The sequence below is a fragment of the Perissodus microlepis genome, chromosome 18 (assembly GCF_051167445.1).
Source record: "Perissodus microlepis isolate ML-2025 ecotype Zambia chromosome 18, ASM5116744v1, whole genome shotgun sequence".
Classification (NCBI taxonomy): domain Eukaryota; kingdom Metazoa; phylum Chordata; class Actinopteri; order Cichliformes; family Cichlidae; genus Perissodus; species Perissodus microlepis.
Window position 1 is genome coordinate 2,798,268 of NC_140478.1, and position 23,085 is coordinate 2,821,352.

The following is a 23,085-nucleotide window of genomic DNA, read 5'->3' on the forward strand; positions in this document are numbered from 1 at the left end:
AATGTGTTTTCTGGATACACTGCTGCTTTTTCAGCGTTCAGAGGTTGATGGCTCCGTGTCAGAGCTGGCTCTGAATTTCAGACAGATCAGGCCTTAACTTAACAAAAAAGTTATCAATCATTCTTTTCATCTTTTCTCATTACCCACAGCTACATCCACTTCTGTCGGGCCTAGGCTGCTCACTAGGGCTGGGTATCAACACTGATCTCTATTATCCATTCAATTCCAATTCACAAGGTCCCGATTCGATTCAACTTAGCCTCAGACAGTCAGAAATATTCTAATTCTGATCATTTATCAGTACTGATACATGTGAGACTTCATCAGAGGTGTGAGCCTTTGTGTCAAAGTAACTGAGGATAAAACGCAGAAAAACATGAAGGAGATTTTCCTGGCCTGGCTTTTTATAGCAGATAAACTTAAAAATATTCTGCAATATTGCATAATTTTTAATTTAAAAAAAAAAATAAAATTCAGTATTGAACAGCAAAAATTAGGCTTTCTAGTTCGCGGCCATTTAAGTCAATAAAAAAAAAAAAAAGACAGCGGCCGACGGCGCTGTAAACAACGGTAGACTGGTGGGTAATAAGCGAATGAAAAATGTAAATGACGATGTTTTTCAAATGTGAAGCGTAGTTTGGATCTTCTTTTGCTGCTGGCTCAGTGAATTTTGGTTGGAGAGAGTTAAAACCTGCAGCTCAGAATCTCGCGCAAAAAAGACGTAAACACAGCGAGGACCCGACGCATCAGAATCAGTGAGCTGTCGGCTTTCAGCTCCAACGGCGTGTCCGTGCCCTCGGGTGAGACAGCCGAGAAAGAGAAAGCTGACTCTGATGGTCTGTGTTTACTTCTTTGTGCAGAATCCGTTTTCCTGCTCTCATTTGCTGTTTGTTGAAATAGTTTTGTGAGCTTTAACCTGAGATTCTGGCGTTTCTGGCAAAATACATTTATATTTGTTATGTTGTAACAAGGATTTGTCCACCAGGGGGCAACAGTTGTTGAAGAGTGGTGTCAGTGTGTGTGGCGCATGCCCCAGTTCAATATAACAAAGAAGTGACTGTGAGGTCAACATGGTCTCCGTGGTTCCTGAGTTCTAGGATATCACAATATTTAAAAGCTGATTCAGGATTTAATGAATCGATATCGCTTTATTCAAGCTACTGACCTCTCTCTATCTGCCTGCACTTTCAAACGTACAAACGAAGGACAACTACAGGACCACGGCCAATCAGAGAGGTCCCGCCCCTGACTATCTCTGATTGGTTTAGACCACGATAGGCGCATAATGTGTGTCAGTTGTCTCCACACGGAGACTTTCAGAGTTGCTGAGAGTTTTATTTTATTTTTTTTACTCGAAAAGTTGGTCACACCGGTGAGACCTAGGATTTTTTTTAGTTGCACCATTGAATAATTTGGTCGCATTTGCGACAACATACCTTCTACCCATTTGTACCTGAGACCTTGTAACACTAACGAGTCACATGACACCAGGGAGGGAAATGGCTAATTGGGCACAAATTGGACATTTTCACTTAGGGGTGTGCTCACTTTTGTTGTCAGCAGTTGAGGCAATAATGGCTGTGTGTTGAGTTATTTTGAGGGGACAGAAAATTTACACTGTTATGTACACTGACCACTTTACATTGTATCAAAGTGTCATATCTTCAATGTTGTCCCATAAAAAGATATAACAAAGTATTTACAAAAATGTGAGGGGTGTACTCACTTTTGTGAGATACTGTAAATGAAAATAATAAAAAGTAAAACTGAAAAACTGTCATGTTTGATAACCGGGCGTGTGACTAAAATATAAATTACCTTGCTCTAATCCTGCTGATGACTGAGTAATAGCCTCTCCAGCCAGAGATCCCAGACTATGTTCTTCTATGTCGGAGGGTGGGGAGACAGCACCAAGATCAAGCTCATACCCATTAGGGTCAGATTCTACAGAATACTGTCCCTGGGAACGCCACCCTCGGATAGGCTCTGGCCCCAGCTCTTCTGACGAACTCTGAATGGGTTTAAATCCATGAGAATCATCTACCATAGCAATGGTGTCCAGGTCCTCTCGACTGTAGCTAATCTCTATGTCACTGTCTTCATCTGGGAATTCTGACTCAAAGCACTGAGTTCCCGTTGAAGCTTTGTTTTCAACACAAGACAGACTGGTGTCTGCTTCGTCACCGGCATTTCCTGTGCTCTCACCAGTGACAGTATTCGTCAACGGAAACAAAATATCTGCTGCGAAGGGGTCGCTGCCTTTGAAAGGGTCAGAACCAAAGCCATCTGAAAATCAGAATATTTAAAGAGTTTATACTTGTAAATTTTGCTAAGAACAGTATTGAAGTTGAGTAACAAAACAACAAAATGAACAAGAGCCTCTTTATGTCAAGTGAAGTACTGTTTAGATTAGTGGTCTATTATAACTCACCAGATGAGTCTGTTTTAAGGAATAGGTCTTCATTGAAGAGGTCATCTATAAATCATGTGTAAAAGAAATGAAATCACTGTACTTTATTAATACCACTGCAACAAACAGTATAGGTAACAAAGGCATATATGATTAGTTTGCCAAAGAAAAAAAATCATAAATTATCCCACGATGTCACAGCCTAGCTCCCCTGGTCCCTAGAGTTGAAGGAGTTTTGATGCCCAGCTTGGGTTGGTTTATTTTCTGAGCCCCTACTCTAGTCCTCTCCTACTCCAGAGTTTGAACCACATACACAGCCCAAGGATCAGAGCTGCCCGATGTCCTAGTGGGAAAAGTTCTACTTGTGCATGAATTAAGTTGTCCCTTCTGACAGAAAAAAAGCTGTAGCCTCCACCAACCCAGAGGCTGGATTTTAACAGTTCTGATTCCCAGTCCTCTGGCTGCCATAGTTCATGTCCAGTTCCAATTACCACCTTAAGGCCAAATCCCTTAACCCTCAAACAATTCAATTACATCACTTTTGAGTGTAGCTGTAGCGCTTGAGTATGTTCATATTCTAACAGGAAGATTAGGTATTGCAATGATCAACCACGTCTTCAAATTGATGCCAAACTACCCAAGCAAACAAAGTCACACTCTTGAGTGATTTGCTTGGAAAGATGCATTGGCACAGCATTCATTCAGATTTAACTGTCTGGGGACCAGGTTGATGTTCGAGAAATGCAACTTTTCTTAACTTTTCAGTACTGCAATGCAAAGTGAACGGATACCCACTCCAATTCAGCAATGCGTGTCACCTCTTTCAAAGTAAATTAGAGAAAAAAGTGCCAAAGTCTGAAATCCACGACAGCAATAGTAGCTCAGCCTCTGAATTTGTTACATACGGTCACACTGACAGCGGGCGAAGGGGTTGGCTTGGTAGAAGTCCAGCTGGCTGAGGGGGTTGGGGTTCATAGTGAACTCTTCCTGGTCTCTTTCGTTTTCCCCTTCGGCGTTGAGGTCCCCTTCCTCCAGGCCATCCTCTATGTCAGACCTATCCATCTGTGGACGCGTGACAACCAGAGGTCACAACACCATGGCTCTATCCAAAACTAAGGAGGATGCCTTTGACTAGTGACAGCTGGTGCTGCCAAGTTACACCGGTTAGAGGTCTTTAAATTAATTTAAACTGATTTCATATCAATAAAGTCAGCACTAATTACAATGTCAAGTTTTTGGATGGATTTTAGCCTAAAATGTTTTGCACATAATTCGTGCTATGCATGACACGACATGTTCTGTAAGAGCGAAGCTACCTTTGGTGAGCTGGTCCCACTGTCATCTTCTTCTCTGGTACCGACTAGATTATTGCAGAAAGGTGAACCACTGCCCCCCTGGAGGTGTTGGAGGCACAGAGAGAGAGATAGTTACTAAAATGTCACAGAAAAGAAAACGCAAGACACACACATATATATATTCTCCATGATAAAAACCTGTGAAAACTGTAGCATAAATATGAAAGACAGAATAATACACTGAAGAAAAAAGATCACAAACAACTCCAGATCACACACTAATAGTCCACATGCGTGAGCTTGATTCATTTTTGACTCCCCAGAGAAAACATGTGAATTCATATCTATATTTCCCTGCTAAATACAGATATTAGTTTTAAATTCATTTTTGATAGATTTCTAAAATATTTGTGTTTTTTGTTTTGATTGTATAAATATCTTTTTATGGTCTAATAACTTTGTTAAGCAGTGTTTTTAAAATGTCTCATATTCAGTGCCTTGGCTCCTCCAGTCCAAATGTGGAAATGCCCTGGAGAAGATAATTCATGCCAAACAGGATATAATGTAAGTGCACAAATGGCAGTATGAATGTGTGCGTAAATGAGTGAAATGGTAACTGGACTGGTTCTTATATAGCACTTTTCTTCTCTTCACTCAAAGTGCTTTATAAAACTTGCCTCAATCACACAGGCACTTTTTTCTTTTCTTTTTAACGTCCACACACATTTACATTCCGATGAATGTGTTAGTGATCAACTTCGGGTTAGTATCTTGAAAGGGGATATTTGGCATGACTGGAGCAGCCAGGGATTGAACCACCAATGTTCAAATTAATAGATGATCTGTTCTGCCTCCGGAGCTACAGTCCTGTTTTTTTTTTTACATGTATGACCCACAAAAAAACTAAAAAAAACAAACAAACCAAAACCCCCAAAACAAAAACAGGAACATTAATGGACTTAAAATTGTTATTACACCAAATCCGATTCGAGACTAGTACAATCCAAGGTCAAAGTCCGGTCTGTGTAGTGTCAGACAGTCCATCCATTTCTTCCAGCATCAAGTAAACAGGTTCCTCTTATAACTGGCGTCTGCTGTCATTCTCTCCATCCTGTAAATGTCTACTGTGATGTCCACCCACATGCTCAGAGTTGGGCTTTCTGTGAGAGCCGTTTTTTGTAATGGCTCTCTTGGCTGCCACCAACAAAATAATAAACAGATATTTGTCTCTCTTTGGTCATCCTTCAGGCATTAGTCCAAAAGATTTAACTTTACTCTCCAAAGGCAGATGACTTCCTAAAGTTGTATTGCATTGTGTATTTCCTGCCACTAGGTTTTAATACCATGACAATCCCAGAAGACATGACTATGATTTGCTTTAGTATTTCCCCAGTGAATTGCCCTCACAGCAAGATATTTGGTAAGGGGTAATAAAATATCTCGCTATACTTTCTGTGAGCCGCTACATTTCCATCGATATGTCCATAATGTTGTCCATTTTTCCTCCCTCCATTTCCCACTTTACGTTAATATATAGAGTTGAATGTATTTCCATGTTTTTAAGCCCATTGTTTACGCCAGAAGTAATGCCTCTATATTTGTTTGGGCTATCTTCCCTCGCAAACATGTCCAGCAGCTGTTTACTTGATTCTTGATACTCTGATTCTTCCTTTTAGAGCTGCTTTTTTCATCCCATGGAATATCGGGCGCATGTCACCATTGTCATTAGTTTCCAAATAAAAGTGGCTCTGCTCTTTAATGTGGGGATCTTTCAGTATGCTCGAATTCAATTTTCTTGAAGAAATGGATATCGCTACCAGATGCTGCATACACATTTAGCAGCATAATTGAATTCCCCTCAATGTTTTCCCTTATTGAAATAAATTACCCCTCCTTATCTCTTATCGCAAATGTTTTTTCAAAATGCAGTTTGCTTGATAAAAGGATGGCAACTCCTCATCTTCATCCAGAATTATGAGATGATGAAAATACATTTGTTAAACCCATTCTTTTTCATTTCTCTTGTTCCTTGTAGTTTAGGTGGGTCTCCTCTGCATATTCCCTTCGCCAACTTAAAACCCAAGCTGCATAATCATGATCTAGGTTAATCCTGTTTCAAATCTATCCCAATCCATGTTTCTGCCAGGCTGCTTTCAGTATTGTTTCGTTCAATCTGAAGTTGGCCATCTTTACAACTATGGACCGTGGCGCCACATTTGGTGGTGGCTTTGGCACCAGAGTGCAGTGTGCTCTTTCCACCTGTAGCTCAGTGGAGTCAGGCAAATCCACTACTGATGGAGACTCCTCCTACAATCCTTCTTTAATGCCACATATTCTAATGTTTTCTCTTCTGGATCGTCCCTTTATGTCTATCAGCTTGTCGTCCATTTCGATTTGCAGTTTCACCATCTCTGTTACTGTTTCCTCATTAAGTTGTATTCGGGTTTCATGATTCTTTCTTCAGCCTCTTCCACTTTCTTGTTTGTTTTACTTATATCCTCTCTGATTCCACTCAGCTACGCACAGTTGTCTTTTCTGAATTTATTTAGTTCTCTGATTGTTCTCCACTAGCCTCTGCTTGCTTGCCATTATCTTCCATGATGCTGTTAGCAGGTGAGATCTGGTCGTCTGTGTCTCCCTCGTGTAGCTTGTGTTGCATAGATTTCTTTCTATTTTTTCCTCTTTTTTGGCATTTTGAAGGCCTCACTCTTATTTCTTATTTTCACAAAAGAAACTTTGGTAAATCAAGTTGCCGTGTGCTATTTTTAGAACGTCGGGAGTGTGCTCTTCTATCCCGCCATCTTCTAGCTCAGTGTTTCCCAACCTTTTGGAGCCATGGGCACATATTTGACATCAGAAAAATCACACGGCACACCACCAAACAAAAATGTCACAAAAAGCATGTTGATAATTTTTGCCCGCACACCAGGTATAGCAGAATTGGTTTCTCCAGGGCCCAGGCCAGACCGACTACTTTTTCTTTTCAAATATTTATCTATTGCTATTACGCCCTGTGTCGTCTCACAGCATGACTATTATGTAATTTCTTCTTCGCCTTCTTCTATTTTACTGGCAGTTGGCAACCCATTTTATTAGAGGAGGTAGTTTTACTGCCCTCTAGTGGAGGAGAGTGTAATTGTGCCACGGCACAGTGGTTGGGAAACACTGGTCCCACAGTTTTTATTATTATTATTATTATTATTGTTATTATTATTGTTATTATTATTATTATTGTTATTTCATTTTGCTGTAACAAAGACAAAAGAGGACATTCTGTACAGTCTTTTGACAGATTTTTATCTTGACAAATGCAATATTTATGAATATGTGTAAAACTTTCATGTTTCAGATCATGAAACAAATTAAAATCTTAGACATGGATAAGTAAATAGAAAATGCAGCTTTTATATGATGATATTATTTTTCAAGCTATCCAGTCATTCCAATCGCCTCAAACCACAACCGCTCTGAAGCTGCTGTTAATCAACTATGTGCAATATCTCAGTCTTTCCAATATTTTGGTCTCAGTGGAATTAACATCCCATATACCATGTATATAGTTCACTCACATATATGTACACATATATATTGCATTTTTTTTCCCTCGCTGTATATTGTTTTCTCTTCTTTACTTTTGCAACTTTGTGGTCCAGCTACCCAATTTCGCTGTGCAAGAAACTGCACAATGACAATAAAAAGCTCTAAGTCTCTCTCTCTCTAAGTCTCAAAGCTGAGATTCGTTTATGTGGGACCTGCCTCTCCCAGTGTTTTTCACACCCGTAGATGCTTGAAATCACTGAGTGTCACTGACTCTCTTTGGTCTCTGGTTATTACACCACTGCAAATGGCTCCCTGCAAAGATTTAGGGAGCGGCAGGTAAAATATGTCGTATTTAAACTTTCAGGATCTGCAGTTCTTTTTGCTGGTGAAGTGTGTCATGTTATCATGCCTAAGAATCTCTCTAAGTTCCACAGAATAAAAGACTGTAGATCCTTGAGAGTATGGAAAGAGATAAAAAAAATAATTAATTATTTGAAGTGTATCAAACAACTGTCCAGGACTGGACTAATAAGCCCTAGAGCAGATGATCTGAAACAGTTGACAGATGGTGTCCAGAGAGAAACATAGGTCACAGCTGTATAACGTGTATTAGAGGCAGCCATGTAAATCTGTAAAAACAGTAGCTTCTGTGACCAGAGGTGTATTTCCCATACAAGAATATTCAATTCATTATAGTTTTGTTGGACTAACGACATCTATTTGTCAAAGAAGACTAAATATTTATTTTCCAAATACATGAAAAAAGCTATCCATGCAATGGGCTTTCTGTCCGCAGTGTCCAGTTTGTCTGCTAGTAGTTCCTTTAAGGAACACTGGAGAAATCTGCTTTCAGAACATAGTGAATAAATGTGGAGATGATAGTTTCTAAACCTTGTGTTCTTAACAGCGACTAAGGCCTGTTCTCACACTTCTAGGAATCGTCAGTATTGTTTTAGATCACACTTGAAAATTGTCATTCATATTCAGTAAGGTGTACTCGCCATCATCATTGCCATTTACCATTATGAGGTCAGCATAGGCGGGCAGTGATTGGCTCCTTCCCCATGGCCTCAGAGAAGGCAGATTATCTTCAGTGGTGTCTGCAGGAGATGTTGATTCATCCAGATGGCTTTCTGGAGTGACTGCACCTCCTGACAGAGAGTACAGGGTGTGCTCCTCCTGCAAGAAACACACACAGGAGTGGGGTGAACATGAAAAGCTCGTATTGTTAAACTTAAGAAACCAGATACATGTTTTCCTCTTTTTACAACACATATTTTATTTGAGATAATTAAATGCAAAAATTATGTTTTTTTTTGTGTTTCTCTGATATCAGAAAAAAAACTATATTCCTACCAAAAAAAGGGAATAGTTATTTACTTCATTCACTTTCTTAGTGCAGTCATGGACAGATGAAAATGGCTGAATGAAAAAAAAAATGGTCCATTTTTCAAAGCTTTAAGGGATAAGTGATATTAATAAAATAGAAATCATTGATATGAACACTTTATGGACAGATGCACTCAAACATCCTTGTAGTGATCGTTGTACCTGCAGGATCTCTTCATAAGACTGTCTGATTGAGTCTTGTAGAGGACTGTTCCGCTCTCCAGCCTCTTCCACTTTCCTCTTGGCCTGTTTCACCTCTTCTCTTAGCTTCCTCAGCCTCCATCTGGCTCTGGAAAGCTCCCTCTCATACTCCTCCACTTGGCTCTCCTTCTGTGCCTCCTCTGCCTGCAGAGATAGGATCTGGAAAGACAGGACTCAGTCAGTCCAGTGGGCTACAACAACAAATGTATTAGCTCATCTTGAATTTAAGAGCAGTGAAATGTCTTTCTGATGAGACTGATAAGAGCAACACAAGGTTAGAAGAGTAACACATGAATTATACGTCTGCGTCAGATTGCATCGTAACTTACGCATAACTGGAGCCCAATTTTAACTACGCTGCAACCTTCAATGTAACCTGACTTGCACCTCCCAAGGAATGTAACTCCATGTCATGTTACTGTATAACATGATGACTTGAATGGTGCGGAAGGTTGCCGTGTAGGGATAAAAGGAATTTCTGCTCACTATATAAACTAGGATGTAGATTTCCTGCAGAAGTTCAAATCATGCTTAAGTGGTACGTAAAAGAAACACCTGGAGGAACGTTTAGCAGTAACTAATTATTTAAATAAGCATTAATTAAGAAGCAGCTTTAGTGAAGATTATAAGTGTAATGGTAAGACTGCACAGCTTTGGAACGGGAGTCGCAAGTTCGATTTCCGCCTGGAGCGACTGTATCCAATAAGAGTCCTAGGCTAGACCCCCATACTAACCAAGCCTACCGCAGACATGAGCGAGGGAGATAAATATGAAGCCATACTGGCTCGGACATCGCCCGGATTAACAAGGTCCGCATCAGGTGTTAAGAAACCAGGGCACCCAGATGAGAAGTGGGCTACAGGAACAAGGAGGCATCGGTGGGCAAGAGACAAAAACAGTGCACTGTTGGAATGCTCTACACAAGTAACCCCAGTGGAAGGGGTTACACGAATATGATTAAGATTCTTATGGAATCTTCAGTACCCAGCATCCACATTGATGGCAAAACAACTAGTAGCTCAATGTTCCAGCATTCGGAAGAAGGGACCGCTCTCATGGCTAGAAATTGAAGAGGTACAACACACATGCTATAGCAAAGGGGAGCCAGGACGACAGGTCAGGGGGGAGATACCATTACCCCCACCTGAGATTGGGTACCAAGCCCATGTGCGATAGAAGAAGGATTGTTGAGTGAAAGACAGGATCATGGCGAAGCTTGAAACCTGGATCCTCCATAGCCGGTTACCGAAACTAACAAGCTGATCTACACCACGGCAGCAATGAACAGTGAGAATCTTGGCTACAAGTTGAACAGCCACAAGGAGCAGTACCCTCCATGGAGAAGGAGACTACAGGCCAAGGTCAAGGTAGCACAGAGGGAGGATAGCCAACTATTGGAGCCGCAAAAAGGTGCAATTAGGAAGGTGCCGAAGAAGAAAGCCAGTACAGAAAGCTGTCCAAAGGCGTCTAGTCTAGTTAGACAGTTCTGTGAGTCCGAGCAATAGGCAGGCAGAGTGAACAACATCCTGTTGACCATCCGAGAAACCTTTTTGCAACGAGTTGCTCCTGCAACCCTGTCCCTGGCTAGTGCACCCACACTCTTAGCTTCCGCTTCTCTGCGCTCCCCTCACCTGAACCATTTACAGGGGAGGTGGGCCAGCGCAGAGGCTTCTTCTATATTCTGCTCTGCTATTCCAGCACTCTCCCAGGGCCTTTCCCAATGTTAATTCAAGGGAATAAATAATTGTTGGTTCCTTTCAGGACCCTGACTTGTAATGGGTCAGATCTTACCTCCTGGTGACATTCTTTAGAAATACTTACTTATGCACAGTTCCTCCAAGATTTTAAGGTTTTATTCCACCATCCTTTGTGCACAGATGAAGCAGCCCATCAGTTGCTCGGCCTTTGACAGTACCCGGTCTGTAGCTGAGTTCTCTATTAATTTTCGTGTTAAGGGCACAGAGACAGGGGGGTAAGAAAACGCTTTGTGCTCCCCTTTAAAAGGATGAGCTCGCTGCACGGGATGAACCCAGGTGTTTTGAAAGCCTAGCAGATTTTGCAATCAGGATTGACAATCGGTTGCATGAAAGAGAGAGAAGGGGGTTAGAGGTTACAAGACCGGGGTGGGCACTTCTCCACTCGTTTTGCTCCTCGGACCTTTCTGACTAGCTCCATGAGAGTCTGACAGCACAGATAAAACAGCTGCTAGTCGATGAGAGACACCCAGAATGGCTAACTGAAGGCTGAACAGTCCTGATCCTCAAGGACCCCAGTCTTCCTTGTTGGCATTTGCTTTGCCTCCCTCTGAGCCAATGCAACTGGGACACACAAGGTTGACATCAGAGAAATGCTGGAGGAGGTTCGAGGAGCGGTTGTGTATGTATTGCGGTTTGTTGGGCCATTTTCTGGCCTCTTGCCCTGTCTGGCCAAAAGACAGTGCCTACCAGTAACTGTGGGGATACTAAGTGGGCAGTGCCTCTCCAGATGCCGAGGGTCCCCGTATGCAACTCCCTACCACCCTGTGTGGCAAGACCAGGACCTATTCATTACAAGTGCTTTTGAAGGCAGGTGCCGAGCAGAGTCTGATTGACAGAGATTCGGTGCTACAACTTGTGAGGTTCTGGTAGCTGTAAATGCTCTCAATGGTCAGTCACTTCCCTCCATCACTCACCAAACCAAACCAGCTGAACTTATTCGTTAACAACTATCTACTATCTTGGTCCATTTCTCATTACTCCTGACAGTCCAGGTTCCTCAACACCTAACCCGGTGAAGTCCAAGCTGTTATGGCTTCAGTTAACAGCCATAACAGTTATGGCTTCAGTTAAATATATTGCAAATATTCCGAGATAGGCTTGGTTTGCATGGGTGCCTAGCCTGCTGACCCTTACTGGATACACGCCTTCACGTTGAACCCCCAACATGAAGTTCCAAAGGGGACAACTGTGCTATCGTAAGAATAGCATCACCAAGACTGGAAGACAGAGCAATACTGGAAGAGCATATGGGAGAAGGACACAACCCAAAACAGCAATGCTCATTGGCTAGTGGATCTAAGAACAGACCACAGCAAAGGTCGCCAGTATGAAGAATTGGACAGCACCAGGCCCTGACATGGTTCACGCCTACTGGCTGAAGAAGCTGACTGCACTCCACGAGCGTCTGGCAGCGGAGATGAACCAGCTGCTAGTCAATGAGAGACACCCAGAATGGCTAACTGAAGGCCGGACAGTTCTGATCCTTAAGAGCCCCCAGATGGTATCAGTGACATCCAACTACCGGCCAATAACCTCCTCAGTACCACATGTAAGCTCCTGTCAGGCATCATAGTGGCTAAGATGAACAGGCACATGGGTCAATACATGAGAGGGGCACAGAAAGGAATTGGCAAGAATACCAGAGGCGCAAAACACCAGCTAGGTTGGTGGACTAGGCTGACCAACCTGTGCACTGCCGAATTAATTACAAGAAGGCCCATGACTTGACGCCCCACACCTGGATCTTGAAATGCTTAGAACTGTACAAGATCAACATGACCCTAAGGGCCTTCATCAGGAACTTAATGGGGATGTGGCAGACAATGCTAGAGTCCAACTTCAAACCCACAGCACAAGCCATCATCAAGTGGATCTACCAAGGAGATGCTCTGTCCTCACTACTGTTCTGAACCCCTCAGTGAGATCATTGATAAGACTGGCTATGGATACTGACTACGGAATGGAGCAGTTGTCAGCCACCTCCTCTACTTGGATAACATCAAGCTAATGCCAAGAGTAACCGAGACATCGATTTACTGATCCAAACCACCAGGATATACAGCAATGACATCGGAATGTTGTTCGGGCTGGAAAAGTGTAGTCGGATGATAACAAAGAGAGGGAAGGTAGTCAGAACTGAGGGGATCGAACTACCAGAAAGCAACAATGCAGACATAGAGGACAGCTACAAGTACCTGAAGAGGCCGTTAGGTAAGAACGGAGGTTAGAAGCCTATCATCAAGATCAGGAAGCTCCTGACCATGCGTGGAGGGTTTCACCCCAAGTCCAGCACCCTTAGGCTGTATGGTAAGTGGAAGGAAGGAGGTCAGAGACTGGTGAGTGTCAGCACCACAGTCCAGGATTAGACAATGAACTACATTAGGAAGATGGCTCAAACTGACTGCCTGGTCAGTGACTACTTGAGCCAACAGAAACCCAAGAAAGAGGAGGAACCATCATGGAAGGACAAGCCCCTGCATGGTATGTACCACCGGCAGAGAGTGGAAGTGGCTGATATCCAAAAGTCCTACCAGTGGCTGGACAAAGCTGGACTGAAAGACAGCACAGAGGCACTAATCATGGCAGCACAGGAACAAGCTCTCAGCACAAGATCCATAGAGGCTGGGGCCTATCACACTAGGTAAGACCCCAGGTGCAGGCTGTGTAAGGATGCCCCTGAGACAATCCAGCACAGCAGGGTCCAGATGCTAGCAGGCAGGGCATAAAGGGAACGCCATAACCAAGTGGCTGGCATAGCATAGCATAGCATAGCATAGCATAGCATAGCATAGCATCTTTATTTATAAAGCACTTTAACATAAAACCAGAGTTCACAAAGTGCTGTACATGCAAATAGCATAAGCCACATGTGTCAAACTCAAGGCCCGCGGGCCACGTCTGGCCCGGCGGACATTTATCATTTTATATAGACTTATTATTATTGTTATGCATGGCCTGACGATATGAGGCACTAATAACACACAAACTACAGATCCCAAAATGCAGCGCTGCAGCCTCCTTGCTGAACGCTACGCTAGCTGGGAACATTCCCGAAGCTAGCAAATTGCGAAACTAGCCCCTTACAATGGCGAAGAGAAAAGTTGATTCTGAAAACAGAGCCTTTAAGCACCGGTGGGAGACTGAATATATGTTTACAAACATTGCCGGTAAACCCGTGTGTCTTATTAGTGGAGCTAATGCGGCTGTAATTAAGGAATCTAATTTAAGACGGCACTACGAGACAAAACGTCAGGATAAGCTGAAAAACCTAAATGCAGAGCAGAAACTACAGAAAGTAGAAGAGCTAAAGAAGAATCTGACATTTCAGCAGACGTTTTTCACCAGAGCAAAATCACAAAGTGAAGCTGTTGTGAAAGCAAGTTTTATTGTAGCAGAGGAGATAGCCAAATCAGCCCGGCCATTTACCGAGGGAGAGTTTCTGAAGAGCTGCGTGATGGTGTGTGACGTCTTGTGTCCAGACAAAATGCAGATTTTGGCAAATGTGAGCCTGAGCAGAAACGTATGTCAAAGTGTAACCGACATGAAACTGCCCTGGGACAAACTTGTTGGACTTACAACAGATGGAGCGCCGGTGTTGTGCGGTGAAAAAAGTGGACTAGTCAGCAGGATGCGAGTAAACCGAGGCAACCTGCCTCACTTTCCCTGTTGCCAAGTAATGTTGAACCAAGTCAGCGCAACAATGTTCCCAAATGCGCACTTTGCTGATAAACTGAGCGCACTGAGTTTGTGGCGCTTTGGTGACTTTGAAGCACAAAATGAGAATTTCGAGCTGCTTCACAACACATTTACAGTTTACGTAGAAACTGCACCTGTGCAGATTCAGATGGAGCTGCAGTGTAATGGGACACTCAAGGGAAAGTACGACACTGAAAGGCCCGCAGACTTTATTAGTTCCATTCCTGAAGCAGTACCCCAGCTTCGTCTACATGCGGCTCCAACCTTGTATATGTTTTCTTTTCTTTTTTCTGGGGTATTTGGCAGCATGTTCATATTTCTAACTTGCATAATTTTGACAGGATATATTTTTATGGAGAGCTAAATATTTAAAGTGAAAGTTTATTTATTCTGGTAATATTTTCCTGTCTGTATTCATATTTATGTTTAAAAAACATTGTTTTACTGTGTTCAATAAATGTTTATCTTGTTTGGCCCGCGACCTAAAGTGTGCCTTGAGGTTTGGCCCCCTGTGCAATTGAGTTTGACACCCCTGGCATAAGCAAAGTAAAAATAAAATAAAAATAAGATAAAATAAGATAAAGTTAAATAAATAACTAAATAACTAAAATAAAATAAAACATGTTAAAACAAATTGAAACAAATTGAGTCAACCCCCTTAAACAGTGCCAAAGGCTTCAGCGAATAAATATGTTTTAAGAAGACTCTTAAACTCAGAAAGAGAAGAGGCCTGTCTAACGTGCAAGGGCAGATCATTCCACAACTTTGGAGCAGCTACAGCAAAAGCGTGATCACCTTTAAATTTATACTTAGTTTTCAGTACCTTAAGGAGCTGCTGATTGGTGGACCTAAGGGAACGGGCAGGTGTATATAGTTGTAGTAGATCCGAGAGGTGGGGTGGGGGTGGGGGGGCAGGCCATTAAGAGATTTAAAAACAAATGAGAGAATTTTAAAAACAATCCTAAAATGTACAGGTAGCCAGTGGAGTGAAACTAAAATGGGGGTAATGTGCTCAGACTTGCTTGTTCCAGTTAAAAGACGTGCTGCAGCATTTTGCACAACCTGCAGACGCCTAATGGACGCATCACTAACCCCACAATAAAGTGCGTTACGATAATCCAGCCTACATGTAACAAAGGCATGGATTACTGTCTCAAAAAGCTGTTTTGATAAGATGGGCTTTATTTTGGCTAATTGCCTCAAATGAAAAAAGCTAGATCTTACAACAGCTCTGACCTGGCTTTCAAGTTTAAGATCTGCCTCCATTTTAACTCCCAGATTAGTGATGACTGCTTTAACATACTGTGCCAGCGAACCAAGATTTATAGCAGTGGTCTCAGAAGCGCCACCAAAAACCATCACTTCTGTTTTCTGCTCATTAAAATGTAAAAAGTTCAAAGTCATCCAGGCCCTTATTTCATCAAGGCATCTGAGCAGAGGGTCTACTGAGAAGCCATTTATGTTTTTAAGTGGGAAATAAATCTGGGAGTCATCAGCATAACAGTGGAAAGAAATCCCATGTTTCCTGAAAATAGAGCCAAGGGGTCGGAGATATAGGGAGAAAAGAAGCGTGCCTAAAACTGAACCCTGTGGGACCCCACATTGAAGAGAAGCAGCAGAGGATACAAATTCACCAAGCTCCCTCATACAGAAACATCTGTGCCAAATATGGCCTTGAAGTCCCGAGGTCAAAATGGGAGACGCCCCCAAGGGTGGTGGAGAATGACCAAGCTAAGATCCTGTGGGACTTCCAGATACAAATGGACAAAACGGTGGTGGCTAACCAACCGGACACCGTAGTCATAGATGTAGCGGTTCCAAATGACAGCAACATCAGGAAGAAGGAACATGAGGAGCTAGAGAGGTACCAAGGGCTCAGAGAAGAGCTCGAGAAGATGTGGAGGGTGAAGGTAACAGTGGTCCCAGTGGTAATCGGAGCACTAGGTGGAGCAAGTCCCAAGCTAGGCGAGTGGCTCCAGCAGATCCCGGGAACAACATCGGAGATCTCTGTCCAGAAGAGCGCAGTCCTAGGAACAGCTAAGACACTGTGCAGGACCCTCAAGCTCCCAGGCCTCTGGTAGAGGACCCGAGCTTGAATGATAGACAACCCACAAGGGCGAGAAGGGAATTTTTTATATGTATATATAAAAATATATAAAAAGAGGTGGAAATCAACAGTTACGATATGATAACAATACTACTGCAATAACATATATTGCTGTAAATTATGTCTCAGACAGGCAGAGTTTCAGACACAAAGTGCATACATGCAGGCAGGACTGAACTTAGTTTTATTGTTGGATCTACTGAGAAATAAAAAACTAGGGAGGCTAACTGACAAAAACTAAACAGACATAGCAGTACAGCGATTTACCACACAGACAGGGCACACATCAAGAGAGAGATCACAATGATTGACAGAGTAAAACACAAATAATATATACAAAAGGGGAAATCACAGCAAAGAGGAGAGACGTGGGGAACACAGCAGGTCATAATCTAACAGACGAGAAGGGGGAAGCAAAACTGAACACACTGAACATGGGACAAGAGACTGTCAAAATAAAACAAGAAACACACCAAGATGCAGACTAAGACATGGGGCTTGACACAGGGGCCGTGATGAAGGAACACACACAGGAACAAGAGAGACTCGGGAAACATGAATACAAAATAACTCAAAATATTAGCGGAGCAGAACTCAACCCTAAAACATACTAATAAAGCAAAGCATCATAAACCTAAAGGAAAACTCAAAAAGCTGTGTCACAAACCCCAAACCATGACGCAGTCTGGAATTTTGAAAAACTTTGGCTCATTCAGAGTCATCTTCTCTGGCCATGGTTCTGAACACTTACACTGTGCGCTCAAAAGTTTCACCCACCTCTCAAAACTCCACAGTTAACATCAACGTCCCTCAAACTGACCGTAGTTTTCAAGGCGGCGTGTCAGTCAAGGAGATGAGATACCCACTCATGCAGCTGTGCATCACGTGAATGCTGAAAAAATACAGAGCACACGCTGCCAGAGCAGCAGTACTGTGCATCATTACCTGCTGACTTTCTTCATAGCAGAGCTGTCTGGTTCCCTTTATTTGCTGTATCAGTTTCTCTTTGTGTTTCTCTAATTTAACTAGGGTCTCCTCCAGCTCTTTGCGGTCTGACCTCTGCTCCTGAAGTTCCAAGTTTTCCACTGCCACTGCGCTCTCCAGCTCCTACATCACACACAAAGACACAGTTAAAATCTGCAGAACGATATAAATGCTGGGATGATGAAACATTCACACACACACAAAGAGCAGGTGAAAAAACAAAATTATGAAAATACACCAGCCCAAGTTACTGTACAGAGCTTTTCCCTTTGCTTGGTCGGTTTTTGTTCTGGCACCAGAAATGTTACCTGCGTGTGAACACACTTCCCCTTTTTTAAAGTTCATAGAGAAGACACCAAAATCTGAACATTTCAAGCACCAGGACGTTTGGCAATCCAGACTTGCGCTGAACACGTGTGTGTTTACAGCTTCATCTTTGTGAGACTAGTCCTACAGCATCATGACATCACATGAGAGCATCATGGGAAATGCAGTGATGGAAGGGTCCCAAACTGGAAGCCTTACAGCCACACACATACATAAAAATGATATAGGTACTGTCCAAATGATCTCACAAATAACAGAAAATATGATTTCGACAAAAAGCACAGACACACACAGACACACAGATTCAAACACACACACCAGTGCTAGGTGCTGTGGTCTTCTTACTCTGATCTCGGCCGTCTTGGCAAGGATTCTCTCATCAGTCTCCATGATGTCGGCGTCCCTGGGAGATGACCAGCAAAGTAGACAGGAATGTTTAAGGAGGGATGAGAGAGAGCATTCGTTCTTCCAGTCTGCTTTTCCTTCATCATGCCCTCCTTCCCACGATCCCTCTATTTTTTCCTGCTGTACTGCTGGCTCCTCCATTGCTGCCCCTCTCTAGCTGTCGCTACACTGCAGAGGAGGCGGAGCTCCCTCTGTTAACGTGTCAGCGCCTGCACGCACGTGTGTGTGTGTGCTGGAAAATGCACACAGGCAGACTGCACCAGCGTGGAAGATGAGTCAGACCAGAGGAGAACAGGGTAGAGCAGACTTCTGCATCAATGGAAGAACGCCCGCCCCTGTACAAGTCTCCATTCTTCATGTTTTTCCTCCTCCTCAGTTTCCTGCCATACCACTGTTTCCTTCATATCCTTCTCTATACTCTGCCCCTCTCCATCACCACTGGCCTCTGCAGTATGATCAGTTCATACACAACACACAGTGTGTGTGTGTGTGTGTGTGTGTGTGTGTGTGTGTGTGTGTGTGAGAGAGAGAGAGAGAGAGAGAGAGAGAGACTTTTATGGATGGCAAAGCAGCAGCAGTCTGCACAGGCAATCAATATCAATCAGTATTCATTCTGCCCTACTTCATTAGCCAACCGCACTGGTGTTTTCATCAAATAGTTTTCAAGAGCACAAATACAACTATACAAGCAAAACCAATGTTCTTGGGTGAAGGGGTACTCTGAGAATAGGTGCATTGCCATTTTGTAGGTACTACTCAGATCATCAGCTACCTCTCATGTATTTCTGTGTAGTTACTCCTGAACAGTTTCAATAGAATGATGGCTTTATCTCCCACATAGTTTGTGCACTTAATCAAAATAGAGCTAGAACGAAGCACTGCAATGTGCTATCAAAGTCAAAATGCTAAATTGTTCAAGTATGTACAGTTTGGATGCTGCTCCTCTACAAGCAGTTACAGGTAGAGTAAAACAGTTTATCAGCCAATGAAATGTCACCCTGTTTGGAGTAAATAACTTTACTTGGTGTGGTTCTGGGATTAGGTTAACCTGGAACTCCTTTTCTCTCAGTTCAAGCTAAGATTTAGTCACTGATTTGTGCTTTTTTGATTACTTTGAATCACCCGTGTTGCCGTCTGACCAGAATGAAAATAGCAGCCATTTCTGCAGAAAACAGCACATGCAGAGAAACAATGAGGTGATAACAGAAAAGAGATAGGACCAGATCAGAGACACAGATGGAGGAGGGGAGATAAAGCCACAGGACAGTACTCTCACTGTTACCATCAGAGGCTTGCAGATGGTTCAGGCAGAAACCGAGAAGTGCACGTAAAAAAGCAGAGGTGCTTTTATTAACAACAGATAGTGCCATCCTGGAACATTTGCTCGCTTCATGTCAGCTACTCAGCTGCACCCACACTACATGCTTAGGAATCCTGTGTCATGCTAATTATGTTCCCAACAACAACTATGTCATTTGACATTCTTGACACAGCATTCATAAGCATGTAGTGTGGTAGTGTTGTCCTGTATTTTCAGTGTGCTGGTTATAGAGGACAAATCATTTTTTCTAGCTTTGCTACTCTAAGTAGTCACGCATCCTCACGGTGACACCCCAGGAAGTGAAAGGAAGCTTCTAACGTTGTTTCCTTCCACTTAAAACACTTTGTTTTGAAACATGATTTAATTGCATTTTCATTGCTCACCCCTGCTGCCAACCCAACCACAACCTGATGTCATTAACGCCACAGGACATAATTTCTTGTATTGTCCTTTTAGTTTGAGTAGTGTAAAAAAACAATGTTCCTTTCCTTCACATTCTCCTAATTCCTGAAATTATAGCCAAGCCTATCTCAGCAGCTGACTTTAACTAGCTAGGCTACAGTCCCTGCAGCTTACTCACTTTGACTGATGTTTTTAGCTCTTATGAGTCTTCCATGATGTTTTCTCCATAAATAATTAAACCCTTTGTGGTACAAGCCTGATCAAATGTAATGTAAAAGATGTAAGTAACTGTAAGTTATAGTTTGCTTGTCAATTCATCAGATTCGTTTGAGAAGAAGTTTCACTGTGTGATCAATTTCTAATGTACAGCTATCATCTATCTACACACACACGTCTATCTTTGTGCTGCTGTCCATGACTGCAACTACAGTGGTCTGTCTAATATTCACACACATTCATATTCTGATAGATGCATTGGAGAGTAATTTGGGCATAGTAGGTTGCGTAAAGACGAGCGAGTTCGGTGTGGAAGAACTTGCACAGTGAGAAGAATGAGCGCTCATCTCAACCCGACAGACCACCTTTGGTATGAATGTGGGCCTGGCCTTCTTGTCCAACATCTCTGTCTGATCTCAGTTAGAAACACTTCTAAAAGAATGGACAAAAATTCCCACACACTCCTAAACCTTGTGGAAAGCTTTCCCAGAAGAGTAGAAACTGTTATAGCAGCAAGGGTGGCCCGCCATCATATTAAACCCTATGGATTAAGAATGGGATGTCACTCAAGTTCATATGTGTGTGAAGGCAGACGAGTGAATACTTTTGTGTTTTATCTGAGATGTTAACAATTTAAACATAACCATATTTTTAAAAAAGGGGTTTTATATACCCATTTGATAAATACTTGTAAGTAGGGCTGGGTATCATCACTGATTTCTAGAATCGATTTGATTCCAATTCACAAGGTCCCGATTCGATTCGATCCACGATTTGATTCGATTCAAATCGGGGAAATTTTTGCCTCAGACAGTCAGAAATATTATAATTCTGATCATGGATCAGTACAATTCTATATTTTTTTGTCTATAAAAAGAAAGCTGACACTTGCGAGACTTTATCCAAGGTGTGAGCATCACAGCAGATGCCTTTGTGTCAAAGTAACTGAGGATAAAACACAGAAAAACATGAAGGAGATTTTCCTGGCCTGGGATTTTATAGCAGCTGATCTTAAAAATATTCTGCAGTAGATCAAAAATGAAGAATCACCATATGAACATTTCCTGATGCTGCTGAAGTGAAGCAGAGCAAAGTTACAGAGGTTTTATTAGAGACACAACCAAGCGTTTTGCAATTTTGCATAATTTTAAAAAGTTTAAATTTGTTCAGAAGCCTATTGAACGGCAGAAATGAAGCTTTCTTGTTGGAAGTAAGTAAAAGGAAAAAACAGCGGCCGACAGCGCTGTAAACAACGGTAGACTTGTGCGTAATAAGCAAGCGAATGATGCAGAAAACAGATTTTTAGACGGGAAACTGTTGTTGAAGTACAGAGAGAGAGAGAGAGAGAGAGAGAGAGAGAGCTGTGCATGAAGTGTGATTTTATCCTGGTGGAAGCAAAACAGGAAAAGTCAGAGTGAATTCATGACGATGTTTATCTGAAGCGAAATGTGAAGCATAGTTTGGATCTTCTTTTTCTGCTGGTTCAGTCAATATTGGACAGAGATAAAACCTGCAGCTTCAGAATCAGCGCAAAGAGAACATAAACACAAAGCGCGGAGCCGCCGACGGATCAGAATCAGCTCGTGCTTTGTGTTTACGTCTTAGTGCAGAATCCGTGTTCCTGCTCTCATTTACTGTTTTAGCTGTTTGCTGGTTGTTGAAATTTTGTGAGGTTTAACCTGAGGACAAAATAAATTTAAAAATTTAAAAATCGATTCAGGATTTTAATGAATGATATCACGTTATCCAAGCTAGAATCGATTTTAATCGATAAATCGATAATCCAAACCCACCCCTACTTGTAAGTGTTCCAGTTGCTTTGTTTTATGTGGATTCAAACACACAATTGTGAGTATGTCAAAATTAGATATAAATTAGTTTACAGTTGTTGATAAAAAAACACGTTGCAAAAAAAATCGAAATCTTTTTATTCTCAATCTTAATCTGCTGCTAAAACTATTACAATGCTGTTGTTGTAGCGACTACCAGCTACTAGAAAACTGATGCGTTGCATTAGTGGGTTATTTATCACCAGGAACATTAAATTAGTACAATTAATTTCACTTTGATCTGCCAAAGTCGCCTCCACATCCCGCTCCGCTTTTACATGTGTAAAAACAAAGAGCATTTCTCATCACGTGTTAGCATTTTCACATTCTGTACATCTGGGTAAGTATGTCAGGACATGCCATATACATAGTTACAGTTATGTATATCACATTATAAAAGCCTACTACAAACTACTTGCCTAAGGACTGGAGAAATATGTGTCAGTCTTCTGGAGTCTACATTAAGACAGAAATGAGCACCGAGCGCAGAGAGTAAGTGTTGCTGTTTTACCCTCCATCCTTGGGGGTTCTCGCTCGCAGCGTCCTCCGACACTCCACAATAAACCGCATCATTGCTGCAGCAGCAGTGTTACTGGCCGAGCGTCAGCCCAGCCTCCTCACTCCCTGACTGAGCGGTCACTCCTGCGTCAGCAGCAGACACTGACAAGGAAATAAACAGGATTTCCTGTCCGACCTTTCAAAATAAGACCAGGCCGTGACAAACCTGCGCTGGATTCCGGGCTCGATAAAACAGCACTTAAGTGTAAAGTTGGCGTTTGGCTGCCATGGCTGTCCTCCCAAGCGGCCCACCTATTGTACTGATTCCAGTTCATGCTTTCTGACCCTGACCCACAGCTGTGGAGAGTTACGAAACGTCTCTCATATGATACTCCCACTAGGTTTATATCTGGGACTCTCCACCATTTGACCTTAGAACTGAAGAAGCTTCTCGGATGAGAGGTGAAACGTCTTCAAGTAAACTTAAAGAAGTCCAGACGCTTTTCTTTGCAAGCTCCTTTGACTACGATGACCTGGATGACTGAGAATGTATATTTCAGTATATTTCTATGCAAAACGAGGAATTTCAACACACAGCAGTGTATTCACAGTTTAAACCAGATATTTACACACACTTTATGGAAAACACAAGAACATTTTTTTACTGTACAACATCAATTTAGAGTAAACTTGTTTTGTTTTGGATAA

At 42.3% G+C, this 23,085-nt stretch overlaps 1 protein-coding gene across 5 annotated transcripts in view; it reads right to left on the reverse strand.

Moving 5' to 3' along the window:
• LOC146367033 (uncharacterized) overlaps positions 1-22,530 on the reverse strand; it is a 33,327-nt gene extending 10,797 nt beyond the window's left edge. The window contains exons 1-9 of one of the 5 annotated variants that reach the window (XM_084911565.1): positions 22,391-22,530; positions 18,025-18,109; positions 17,341-17,502; positions 8,797-8,994; positions 8,266-8,424; positions 3,727-3,804; positions 3,316-3,472; positions 2,432-2,476; positions 1,819-2,286 (exon numbers count right to left, since the gene is read on the reverse strand). In XM_084911565.1, coding sequence (XP_084767691.1) covers positions 1,819-2,286; positions 2,432-2,476; positions 3,316-3,472; positions 3,727-3,804; positions 8,266-8,424; positions 8,797-8,994; positions 17,341-17,502; positions 18,025-18,109; positions 22,391-22,452 — 1,414 coding nt within the window. In that variant the 5' untranslated portion in view covers positions 22,453-22,530. Of the gene's footprint in view, positions 1-1,818; positions 2,287-2,431; positions 2,477-3,315; positions 3,473-3,726; positions 3,805-8,265; positions 8,425-8,796; positions 8,995-17,340; positions 17,503-18,024; positions 18,588-22,390 lie in introns of those variants that run through there. The other 4 variants (XM_084911566.1, XM_084911563.1, XM_084911561.1 and 1 more) reach the window with 4 other exon arrangements.
• Positions 22,531-23,085: the final 555 nt, after the last annotated feature.